The sequence below is a fragment of the Lethenteron reissneri genome, chromosome 7 (assembly GCF_015708825.2).
Source record: "Lethenteron reissneri isolate LAM-NWPU_2019-01 chromosome 7, ASM1570882v1, whole genome shotgun sequence".
Lineage (NCBI taxonomy): Eukaryota > Metazoa > Chordata > Hyperoartia > Petromyzontiformes > Petromyzontidae > Lethenteron > Lethenteron reissneri.
Window position 1 is genome coordinate 5,687,388 of NC_083785.1, and position 11,772 is coordinate 5,699,159.

The following is an 11,772-nucleotide window of genomic DNA, read 5'->3' on the forward strand; positions in this document are numbered from 1 at the left end:
CTCAGAGCTGGCTCATGTTCAGCGTGGATTTGAGCCACAGCTCACTTGAGAGCCCAGGGCCGGAGCCAAGCCGTGACTAAGAATACGTGCCGCAGCACCTCCAGAGAAAGAGGGAAACCTCCACGGGGAATGTGCAAGGATTTTAATAGATGGCCGGTACACGGGCTGCGTGTGTCCACACGGAGGCAAGTACCACGGCCGTAGTGGTACTTGGCTGTGCGACACACTAGCTCATCTCCCACCGCACGATGCGACCGACACAAGGTGCACGGAACAACCCACGACTTTGCAACATGCTTGGTCACAAGCCGACGATACTAAACATAATATATAATTACGATTATCCTTGTCGTAATTACAACCCGACGGCTGTTTGTAAACATACCATTGTATCGGGATTATCCTTGTCGGTTGAATCTTTCTTGTTTTCTTTTGTGAATAGCTATTTATTAAACGAGTGCTTTGAAAACATGTTTTGCGGAGTAATTGGTGATGTGGCATCAACAAGCTCACAGTCCACGTGATTATTCGGTGCGCAACTTTGCAGGTGGCTCAGTGGTTGAGCGAGCGCGGGTCGTGGATTGGAACGCAGCGAGTGCAAATCCTGGTTGGGGGTCGACTCAACCCATCATGCCGCTGGTATTGGTCAAATTGGTATCACTGTCGGAAAGTCAATGGTAGTTGTCCTATGGATAGACTCACTTCCACTAGAAGAATGTGGAATTTCCACCACCGACTCAAAGCTGTAAATAGGAGCAAAAAAAACCCCACTGACTTCTGAAGTCTCAGCGTGTGCTTTAGAAGCATTGTTGATTCTAAAGTTGATTCAGAAAAGGCTTATGTTCAGTGAAATTCAGTTTCATTTCTTTAAATTATTCTTTATTCCTACTAGACTTGCTGCAAAGCATAAAACAAGAAAACTACGAAGCTGAATTACAATGTTTATGGAAAATATCGCGATAATCGTCAAATCATGAGATTTGATAACAGTATCGTATCGTGGAAAATGATATCATGGCAACCCTACTTTCCAACTGCACAACACAGTATCTGGTTCGACCAATCAACCAAACTCCATGACCCGTGACCTTGCGACCTCCATTTTCGACCTTCTCCGCCGCCGCTGTCCGAGCTCCGTTTATCAGATCGGCACTTGCGAGCGGAAGTGGTGCTGCAGCATGTTGCCGCGCATGCCCATCTTCATGGCCCACTTGGCCTTGTGGCGCTGCAGGAAGCGCATGTCTCGCTGGCGCCGCATTGCAGCCTCCCCGCCTGCGGGAGATCGTAAGCGACGGAAGTTAGCGGGGTTAATGGATTTTACCAGAGTTTTTTTTTTTTTATCCCAATCGTGCTATGGCCATTATTAACGTTTCCCAGCCCTCTCTCCCCATCCCCCCCTTCCCGCTGCACCCCCCCCCCCCATCCGTACCGGCGTTGCTGTTCCATCCGAGCATGCGGTACTGCTGCATGACGCGGCCCAGCAGACGGCCGCTCCTGTGCACCACCACGGCCTGCCCCGGCGCAAACCGCTGGCGGTAGTACACCAGAAGGGAGCGGTGGCCCACCTTCACTCCTGTGACGCGGGCAAGGGGGACCGGGGGCGGCAGAGGTTTGACCAAAGATGAAGGGCGGGCGACGAAACGACACAACCTGGTAACTGATGTCTTTGCTGAACCAGAGCTCAAAGGCCTTAAGGCAGCACTTGGGATGCAACGACGCGAGTGGGTTTCCAAAGTTGCACCGACGGTTTGAGCGGCAGGACGGTGCAGTGGTAACATTTGTTCAAGCAGGGCCTGCGTACGATTCCTGAATCGGGTGCCTTTCTCCGTGAGGTTTGTGAATTCTCCCCCCTGTTCTGCGTATGATTTCCCAGTTTCCCCAGTCTCCTAACATGGATAAAAATACATAAATCGCAAACATTCCAATGCTAAAAAAATTAACTGCAAATTACTCCAAATGGGATTACACACAGCAGCACATCGCCCCCACCTGCTGCGAACACTTGGCAGGACCCTATTGAAAAAAGAGTCTTCGGATTTCACAGTGAGGCTATCCTAGTTAAACAGGCGTAGTGGTAGTAGTGGCAGTAGCAGTAATCGTACCTGAGGGCAGCTGCAGCTCCATGGTGGTCTCGTCGTACTCCACGAGCTGCTTCTCCCCCAGCCTGCTGCTGTCCTCCTCGTCGTTGTCCTCGTCCTCACCGTCCACGTCGCGCCCTCCCACCCGGAACTCCGTGTAGCTTGGCCTGGACAAACGATCGCAACCCCAAACATCACCCTCGGATCACGTGATCGGGATCACGCGCAACAGCAGTAGCAGCAGCAACCGTCGCCCGCTACCAGCAAGACCGATGCGTGATTGCAGGCGATGTTGCCAAGTACACCTTGTGCCGCACAAGGAAAGCTGCCACTGGGGGTGCCCTTTCAAAATTTTTGGGACGTGATGAAAGTCGCTTAGCGCGTGTAAAGCTCTCCGAAAGGCACCCCCCCGGTGTATTTGAACTCAAACACAGATCGCAATGTGACGCAGCCTCCTGACGGCGGTGGCGAATGCGAGGGAACCTCGTGGACACGGGAAGGTGTTCGAGCAACTTTCGTCCTTGTGAGGCAGCCTCTCGTACGTACGCATGTTGAACTTCTTTCGCACTGTACGTAGCCAACCGCGCGAATCGGAGGTGTGGGGGAAGGACAAACTAAACACAAAAAGCAGTTTTAAAGAAATGGGTTTTCGACAGAGGCTGCCCGTTTACCGGAAGTCGTAGAAATCTGCGAACTCGAGGGCGGCGTCGCCGTCCGTGAACAGCTTGCAGTGGCCCTTGTCGCGCATGTGCTTCTGCACGGCGTCCAGCGAGTAGAACGAGCGGCCCTTCTCGTTGCACCACAGGCACACGTTGCCCGCGCCAACCTTCTCCCCTGCAGCAGCAGCAGCGGCATCAGAAACAGAGGCACAGCAACAGAAGCATTGTCAGTCTATGAATACACGTTTGTGGACTAATAAATGTACATCGCTTTTGTCAACCCACTGCAGAAGGCCTCCCCCGTGGCATGGGAGGTTGCCTCGTTATACTGCACCACGTTAGTCGGTGCACGTTGTAGGTAGGAAACAGATATCGTGGTACAGTAGTGTAATGGATTTGCTGCACTGCCCACACCACCCAGTAGACCTGTCCTTTGTGGATGGTGGTCACCCATTCAAGCACTATCCAGACTGATACCTGCTTAGCTGATGAGGTCAGTCACATTGCTGGTTATTTGGTGACAGGCAGTAAAATGTAAAGGAGAATAAAAAAAATTAAGCATTTTGTGACAACTGGCCGCGTGATTATTTTTGTTGCCGATTTATGAATTTTGTTGTCTGCCAGCAAGTGCCGGCTTGTCTGCTGAAGACGCACGGCACACGTGGCGCTCGCACAGACAGTGCCGCCAGGCCGCTCGCGCCGGGAGCAGGACCCACCGAGGTAACGCATGAGCCCAGGAAGGTCGACCAGGTACTGCACGTCGGGGATGAAGAAGCCGTGCTCGCGGGACATGTGCGCCAGGCTGCGCGCGTGCGTGCGCGAGCGCTGCGGGCAGAAGAAGCAGCGGTTGTGCGGCAGCGTCCCCGCCATGGCCGGCTGCCCGTCGGCCGACAACACGGCGCCCTCTGCACCCTCCGTCGTCGCTCCCAACTCCATGTCAACTGCGCCCTCCTCCTCCTCGTCGTCGTCTTCTTCCCAGTCATCATCGTCGTCATCTTTGTCGGTGCCCAGGTCTTCCCACTCATCTGTAGCGGGGTGAGACGTAACGAACAAAAGGTTCAAGTGGTGTCCCGCTCAGTGGAGAGTCGGGAGGGGAGCGCTCGCCTCCCGCTTACCGCACCGCGTCGGTGGTGGGAATGCCGCGTTCCTACGGCGGGAGCGAGGTCATTTCCACGACGACCACGGGTGACGTCTGACAAAGCCGGTACTCTTTTTATCGACCCCAGAGATGACTTGCTCATTGAAGCCCGACTGGGATATTAACTTGCACGCTTCCAATTTGTGAACAGCATGCTCTATCCACTGCTCCACGTAGCAGTTAGGTAGTTAACCAGGCGAGGTAGTTAATATCTCGCCACCGTGCCGCCGTGATAATCGGACAACGCAGCTCCGACCGTGTCCCTGACAACGTAGTGTGCCGCGAGCGACGTCTTACCGTTGTCCGCCGTCTCCTGCCCGGCCTGCGCCGCTGTCGGCACCTTGCCATCCTTGCTGCGCTCCTGTGCCTCTCGCTGCTCCAGCCACATGAGGCGCGGTGGCCGCGGTGGCCGGGATGGGGCCTGCGCCCCTGCCGTGCTGTCGGCTTCCTTGGCGGGGTCGCTCCGACGGGCCAGGCTCGGGGATTTGTGCGGCGAGGCCTTGAACACGGCCTGCTGGATGGCGGCGTTCATCTCGTCTTTGCTGAGCGGCTGTATCTCCAGGCCCTTCTCGACGTTCTTCTTGTTCATGCGCTCAACCTGCACAGGCAGGCACGCGCGGGATTTTGTGAGTGCTGGAACAACACCTCTGTGCAGTCATTTAAATCAGAACGATGGAAATAATCCCTTCGATGGTAGTTGTGTGATATCCGGTTCAATTGACTTCTCAAATACGAAGCATCGCACTACTCTGCAAGATTTGAATTTTATGTTTAACGGTCGGACATTGGCAGGACATTCAGGTTGTATTATGGGTAAAAAAATAAAATGTAAAAAAAACACTTAATCCAACAAACAGCTCTTGTACAAACATGGATTCATGTGAAGTGGGGAGGGATCGTTGTTGAGTGAAGAATCTGGAAATGGTGTGAATCTGGGATTTATCTATAATTTTAAAAAACTATAAACTATTTTTCTTTTACCAGGTAAGGCCGACTGAGCTATATAGCTCTTTTTCAGAAGCTATCTGGCCACAAATGATAGCTCAACGAAGTGACGTGGAAATTTATCGCAGCCAAATACTCGAAACGCGTGTTTCTAAATGTGGAGGGAAAAACGGGAGGACCCGGAGAAAAATCCCCACGCAACCACGGGGAGAGAGACACGCAAGAGACTCCAAATATACAGCAGGCGTCAGGGTCGGGATGGAACCCACGACCTGCATACTCGGCACATTGGTTAAGATCTTGCGACCGTGATCGCCACGGCAGCTGGAGGTGACTCGCCCAAAGCTTCCTTTGCTTGCGCACGCCGTACCTCGTCGTGGGCAGCCTGCGCCGCGTCGCGTTGCCGCGCCTCGGCCTGCAAGTGGCGGTGGGAGCGCAGGTGGTTGTCGTACGCGTTGTGCGAGGCGAAGCCCTTGCCGCACGTGGCGCACGGCTGATGCACGACGGCGCCGGGAACCTGCGCCGCAGCTCGCTGCGCCAGCACGCGCTCTGCGAAGCTCTCGGCCGTCACGGGCGGCATCTGCGCCACCTTGCGCTTGAGGTTGTAGCGGTGCCAGTCCGTCTTGTAGTGGGCGCGCTGGAGGTCGGCGCAGGTGAAGGCCACGCGGCAGGACATGCACGTGAAGGCAGACATGGCGGCGTGGCACTTGGGACGGCAGGTTCTGCGCCTTCGGCCCACAGGGAACGTCAACAGCACGACTCTGTTAGTAATGGCAACGTGACTGTGTGGACCAAAGCTTATTCAAAGGGATCTCAGAAGTAGTTCTGTGGTATCCACTCCCGTGAAAAATTAAGGTTTACATCATCGTTAATTAGACTGCTCTCATGCAGTACAGCACGGCGCTGAAGCCAAGGAAATTTGAGATAACTCAGGAAGTGATTGCAGACAAGGTTAAAAAAGACAACACAACGACATTTAAACATTACACTGCACTGGAATGAATTTGAATGGATACTTTTGATGCCAATAACACAGTAAGGATGACATTTTGGGAAGGATTAAACACATTTGTAAATAAGAACGAATAATAACGGGATGTAAATCAGAGGTCATTCAGAGGAGACTATCAATCATACGAGAATGTCAATCTCAGGCAAATATGCATCACACCATAATGTCCATAACAGCTGAACATCATACTCTTTGGTTCTTTCGGTAAAGTCACGTAGTAAGAAATAAAATAAATAAAATCACGACGTTTCGATCGCAACACAAGCGGTCGTCATCAGGCAACCGCTTGTGTTGCGATCGAAACGTCGTGATTTGTTTTATTTATCTACCTACGTGACTTTACCGAAAGAACCAAAGAGTATGGACTCCTGCAGTCACGAAAGCTTCAACTCAAGCTGAACATCAATGGTAAGTTTGTGAATCACAGCTGAATGTCAATCACGAAGCTGAATCGCAAGCAAATGTTCACAGTATGAAAGTGCCAATCTCTGGCAAACGTCAATGCCATCTCATGTCGCGGGGGATACGGATCTCGTTAAACAGCGGCAAGGTGCAAGAGGGCAGTGATTCACGGCGCCGCCACTCGCCATCGACAGCGGCAATGACCCTCAGCCCCGTGAGACTCCTGAGCGCATTGAAGTTGCTCAACTTCAAGTCGTCGTGGAATTCGGCCACATCGCGAGGAATTAACTCTCCTGGGGGAAAAAAGTGTGAAGATTCGGAAAGGCTTCCAAATGATAAAGTGACATGTCACTTTGGTAACAGAGTTTGTGCAGCTTGTTATTTATTTTACACCCCTGCCCGCCATGCCCAGCCGAGCCGCTACCTATCTCCAAAAAGTCGAGGGGTCCTCCTCCAGGAGCCGGCCCTGTACAACTTTGTGTGCTCTGGCCCGAGGGATGAGGTCCCCTCTAGAACAACTCCTGGGCCATCACAGACAGAGTCGAGGCTTTACAGCCAACAACGAGTCTCCCAAACCTCTCGCCTGCTCCACCACCTCCTGAGGGGCCACGTGGGATTACGGAGCCCTGCGGACGTGGCCCACCACCACCAGGCCTGGACCACCACTCACCCTCGTGTCCCCTACACAGCGGCCGTCTTCTCTAGAGCCCACGACTCCACTGTGGTAGACCCTCACCACGTTACCCCCCCCCCCCGTCCTCACCACGTTACCCTCCCCATTCCTCACCACGTTACCCCCCCCCTCCCCATTCCTCACCACATTACCCCCCCCAGTCCTCACCACGTTACCCCCACTCCCAACCAATTCCTCACCACGTTACCCCCACTCCCAACCAATTCCTCACCACGTTACCCTCCCCATTCCTCACCACGTTACCCCCCCCCTCCCCATTCCTCACCACATTACCCCCCCCCCAGTCCTCACCACGTTACCCCCACTCCCAACCAATTCCTCACCACGTTACCCCCACTCCCAACCAATTTCTCACCACGTTACCCTCCCCAGTCCTCACCACGTTACCCCCCCTCCTCATTCCTCACCACGTTACCCCCACTACTAACACATCCCTCACCCGGCTCCTCTTCACTCCACGCGGCGCCTCTGCAGGAGACGTTCACCACCACCACTAGCAGCTGCTGCTGTACCACCAGCACCACCACCACCAGCTGCAGCTGCTTCTCTAAGCCGTCGTCCCCACGACGACCCACGCGCTGCTCAAGTTGGCGGCTAGGAGAGCCACTGCGTGGAGTTCACTCTATCGAGACGGATGGGAGAGCGATGAGAGAGCGATAGATGAGAGAGCGATGAGGGAGAGATGGGGGAGAGATGAGGGAGCTGTGAGAGAGGTGAGAGAGATGAGAGGCAGCGCTGTGAGATGAGGCAGCGATGGAAGCGCTGTGAGGGAGAGATGAGGGAGAGATGGGAGAGGCAGCGATGTGAGCGCTATGAGAGAGCGCTATGAGAGAGCGCTGTGAGGGAGATGAGAGGGAGTTGAGTGAGCACTGTGAGGCAGCGCTGTGAGTGAGATGTGCGAGAGATGAGTTGAGAGAGATGAGTTGAGAGAGAGATGCGAGAGAGTTGAGAGAGATGCGAGGAGAGTGAGAGGGAGCTGCGAGGCAGCGCGCCGCTTGAGGTGGTGACGCAGCGCCACTGGGGCCGGTCGTAGCCGCACGAGTCCGCGAGCTCAAATCCCTACTGCACACGGCGCCAGCCGGCCCCGCTGGCCAATCCGGCGCGGCGATCGGGGGCACGTGGTGTGCCCGCGGACCAATCGCTTCGCGCGAGGGCTTCGCTTCGGTGCGTACGCGCTGGGGTTTCTAAACCGCGATGACGTCATCTCGCTACACGTTGCTGTTGCTTCTCTGGCCTTACCTCTGTGTGCTGTGAAGAAGGGCCTTTGCTCGAAATGTCGCCTATTATATGGTTGTGTTTAGGTCTCCGTGTTATTGACGAATGTGCCGCGTGTTGTTGTTGTTTGTGCACCACTGCCAACGCGGAATCTCAAAAGTATTTGTTACGTTGGAGCTGGAGCACACTTTGATGAGGTCATCACGTTTGAGCTCGCGTGATGACGTCGACACGTGAATAATGTTGACTCGCGTGATGACGTCATCTTGCGATACACTAGCGGTCGAGCTTGCGTGATGACGTCACGGGGTAGGAGCACCTAGTCGCGCATGCGCAGTGAGGACCCCCTTCTTTCCGCCACAGCCGCCCGCCATGGTAGGTTTCTACGTCTGCGGCCATCCGAGGCTTCGCGATCCGCGTTCATCCTCGGCCATGGAGCTCTCCTTGCGGGAACTCGCGTGCTCGGAATGTCGCCGCCGCCTTGTTTCTCGACTGTGTGCAGATATTTATTGTCGGAGTGTCCTGGTTTTAGCGACATCGGTGTTGGCTTAGATGCGAGGATGGCAGGCCCCCTCGGTTCGCGGCCATTGGACGTCAACTTGTTGAGGCCTCGCCTGTGTTTCAATGGACGCGCTGATAAATAGTTATACTGCTTATAGTTACACGATGTTTAGTTACCGATTACGTTCCGCGATGTGTTATTCATTGGTGCGAGTTCTATGTGTGCGTTGTTTTCGCCGTGGTCTCTCCACTGTTGGATGAAAGAAGTCCGCCTCTAAACGACCCTGCGATTCGCCTGTTTGTGTTGCGCGGTGAAACGTTTGGTGACGGACGCCTTGGCTGGGTTGCGAGTGAGGCTTAGACGGCCACGGTGTCGATATATTTCGTCGTTGGACGAGAATGTATTCAACCCGCCCCTGAGCTCGCAAGTAGCCGGTTTGGCTGCAGGCCGCACCGCAAGTGGCGATGGCGTCTTAAGAAACCGCGTGTCCAGCAGCTCTGGGCAGAAAGCGCCACACGCATCGTAGAGGCCGCGGGACTCGGTTGGGGGTCTGTGCAGTAGTTACACTACCCTTGTACCGTGGTGCTCGTGATGCTTCGACACCTTCCAACTTGGCGTGGGGGAGTAGCAGCACAAGACGTGCGTGTTGGCGCGGTCATTTACTCATCCAGCAGTCGATTGACCCAAGGACTGCGCTTCCTAAACCTGCCTAGAGAGTCACCGCGGGTATACCTTCAAAACGATTCCTCGCTGGGTCCTTGATTGCAACTATGTGCACATGGCTCAACACATGAGATCAGGAATCTGAATAATATATTTAACGTGTTTTGTGCGGATGTAAATAATTTTCTTTTGAGTGTTGACAATGTTTCATCGCCATAATACAGGTCGTTTTGGGTTAGATCGCGTAAATGTGTCGTTAAACCCGCAACCACCCGACACAGCCGATTAGTAAGGTTTGTCACGTAAACAGAACATGCCAATTCGTTACAAGTACAGCACAAATCTGTCTGTCGCCTGATGAAGCTAGTTGTAATTACTGGCGAAACGTCGTACTCTGATTGTAAATGTTGACTTGGCTCTCCAACACACCGGTGTGCTGTACTAGTGACGAATTGGCACGTTCTGTTTACGTGACAACCCTTACTAGTTGGCTGTGTCGGGTGGTGGCGGGTTTAACGACACATTTATATATTTACGCGATCTAACCCAAAAAACCTCTACTATGGATGATAATGGTCGCGAAAGTCTAGGTGTTAAACTGAATGTTTAATCTGCAATGCAGTAAATTGCCGATGTGTAGGGTATTCCACGCCACCACACCTTAATGTTTACTGTTGTACGTAGACCGTTCTGGTGGTGTGGGTCGTTAATAAACGACCCTTTAGTCTTTGTCTACTGCGACGTATTCGATTTTGCCTAAAAACTTCGTGCTGAAAGCGTGCCATAGGCAATTGTAGACTTGGTGGCAATTCTAGATTTGAAGCTTTCGTGACTGCAAGGAGTCACGGTTACTGTAGACTTATGGGTGGCAATTGTTCTTATAACCCATTCAAGAGCGAGTAAAATATAAACTTTAATAGTGTTTTGTTTGGGAAGTCTGTCGTAATGTGCGACTCATCTGGGTGGATAGAGAACGCTGCGTGTCCAGGCAAAATAACGTAATGTGTGCTCTTTTCCTTCGGCTCTCTTTCTCCGTTAGGCAAAGCGCACGAAGAAGGTTGGCATTGTGGGCAAGTATGGCACGCGGTACGGCGCGTCCCTGCGTAAGATGGTGAAGAAAATCGAGATCAGCCAGCACGCCAAGTACACGTGCTCCTTCTGCGGCAAGGTGAGGGGCGCCAACCCGCGTGGCAATCGGGCCACGGCTGGGCAATATCCGGTGGCTTTTTAACACTCGGGCTGGTTGGGTCAAGTTGAGAGTGCCAGCCTGCAAAGGTCAAGATTGCAATTGAGTGGTGGTCGTCACCTTCAATGGTTGCCTGGACTACTGTCCTTGCTGTTGCAGGGCAGGACAAAGCAGTCTCAGATACGACTGTCTCGACCCTTAAACCGACCACAACTACAGTAACAGGTCATCGGCTAATAAGGCAAGACTTGAAAGGACCGATAAAAAGTTAAACATCGTACCCCAAGGAGTGGCTGTCTGGGTAAATGGGATATGGCTTCTTTCAATTAGAATTTCAGACTTTACACGTGACTAACCCAGGGTTTGTAGCCCCGGTGTACACCGATCACTGTTCATTAAACACTCTTCTAGACATTTTAATTTGCTAGATAGAACTCCCATCGCTTCCTCTGCCCTACCAATTTGCCGTGGTTGCTCATGATAAATGCACGGCCAGTGAAGATTTCCATCAACAATTCCCATAAATTGCCCTCGTGTTGTCCTTAACAAATTGTACACGCACACGTGTTGTGCGCACGTTTGTTAACTGTGTGCCCTGACTGGTGGTTTCCGCTCACTGTACCTGTGGTGCTTGTGTTGTCCTTGTGGAATCCAGACCAAGATGAAGAGGAGGGCGGTGGGCATCTGGCACTGCGGCTCGTGCATGAAGACCGTGGCGGGAGGTGCATGGACCTACAAGTACGTCTCGCACGCTATGTTGAGCCAAAAGCCTAAGATGCTTACCATTCTTTGTCGTTTTCTGTAAGTTAGCCATATTTTCAAAGAATTATTTTGAAAATGACCAAGGTGTGTATTATTAGGATAGATTTAGACATGTTTATTGCGATGTCACCTAATGTGTGTAACTGCCCGTTCCTTCCTCCAGCACGACCTCGGCCGTCACGGTGAGGTCTGCCATCCGCCGCCTGCGTGAGCTGAAGGACCAGTGAGGGATCTTCCCACACTACTCACACCACCATCCACGTACACCAGGGAGATCACAATAAAGTGTATATGAACCAGCGTCAGTGCCTGTGCGTGTTTTGTTCTGTGCAGTGTGCTTTTCATTTCTGCATCATTGCTCGCAAATTACCGAATTGGGAATTGACAAAGCAACATTGCTGCCTCCCCCTCCCTTACACTGCTAATGCCCCTTGGTGACCAGTGATGCGTTCATTCACCTGGTGCCACTTGGGTGAGCTGGTGCAAGGCATCTCAAAGATGTACTGCATCAGAGTT

General features: G+C 52.9%; 2 protein-coding genes across 4 annotated transcripts; one reads left to right on the forward strand and one right to left on the reverse strand.

Moving 5' to 3' along the window:
* Positions 1-127: 127 nt before the first annotated feature.
* On the reverse strand, positions 128-8,337 carry ZNF622 (zinc finger protein 622). 3 transcript variants are annotated; one of them, XM_061574706.1, is made up of 8 exons: positions 8,168-8,337; positions 5,191-5,548; positions 4,173-4,473; positions 3,454-3,762; positions 2,750-2,912; positions 2,103-2,245; positions 1,430-1,573; positions 128-1,272 (listed from the first exon to the last, which is right to left on the reverse strand). In XM_061574706.1, exons 2-8 carry the CDS (start codon positions 5,512-5,514, stop codon positions 1,142-1,144), a joined length of 1,515 nt encoding a protein of 504 aa, XP_061430690.1. In that variant the 5' UTR covers positions 5,515-5,548; positions 8,168-8,337; the 3' UTR covers positions 128-1,141. The 3 variants fall into 3 exon arrangements, with proteins under 3 accessions (XP_061430690.1, XP_061430698.1, XP_061430681.1); XM_061574714.1 differs by lacking the exon at positions 8,168-8,337 and adding an exon at positions 7,368-7,968 and having other exon boundaries at positions 5,191-5,542; XM_061574697.1 differs by lacking the exon at positions 8,168-8,337 and adding an exon at positions 7,368-7,968.
* Positions 8,338-8,363: 26 nt separating this feature from the next.
* On the forward strand, positions 8,364-11,556 carry RPL37A (ribosomal protein L37a). Its single transcript, XM_061574965.1, has 4 exons — positions 8,364-8,518; positions 10,348-10,476; positions 11,150-11,232; positions 11,420-11,556. The coding sequence occupies exons 1-4, from the start codon at positions 8,516-8,518 to the stop codon at positions 11,481-11,483; spliced, it is 279 nt and encodes a 92-aa protein (XP_061430949.1). The 5' UTR covers positions 8,364-8,515; the 3' UTR covers positions 11,484-11,556.
* The last annotated feature ends 216 nt before the right edge of the window (positions 11,557-11,772 follow it).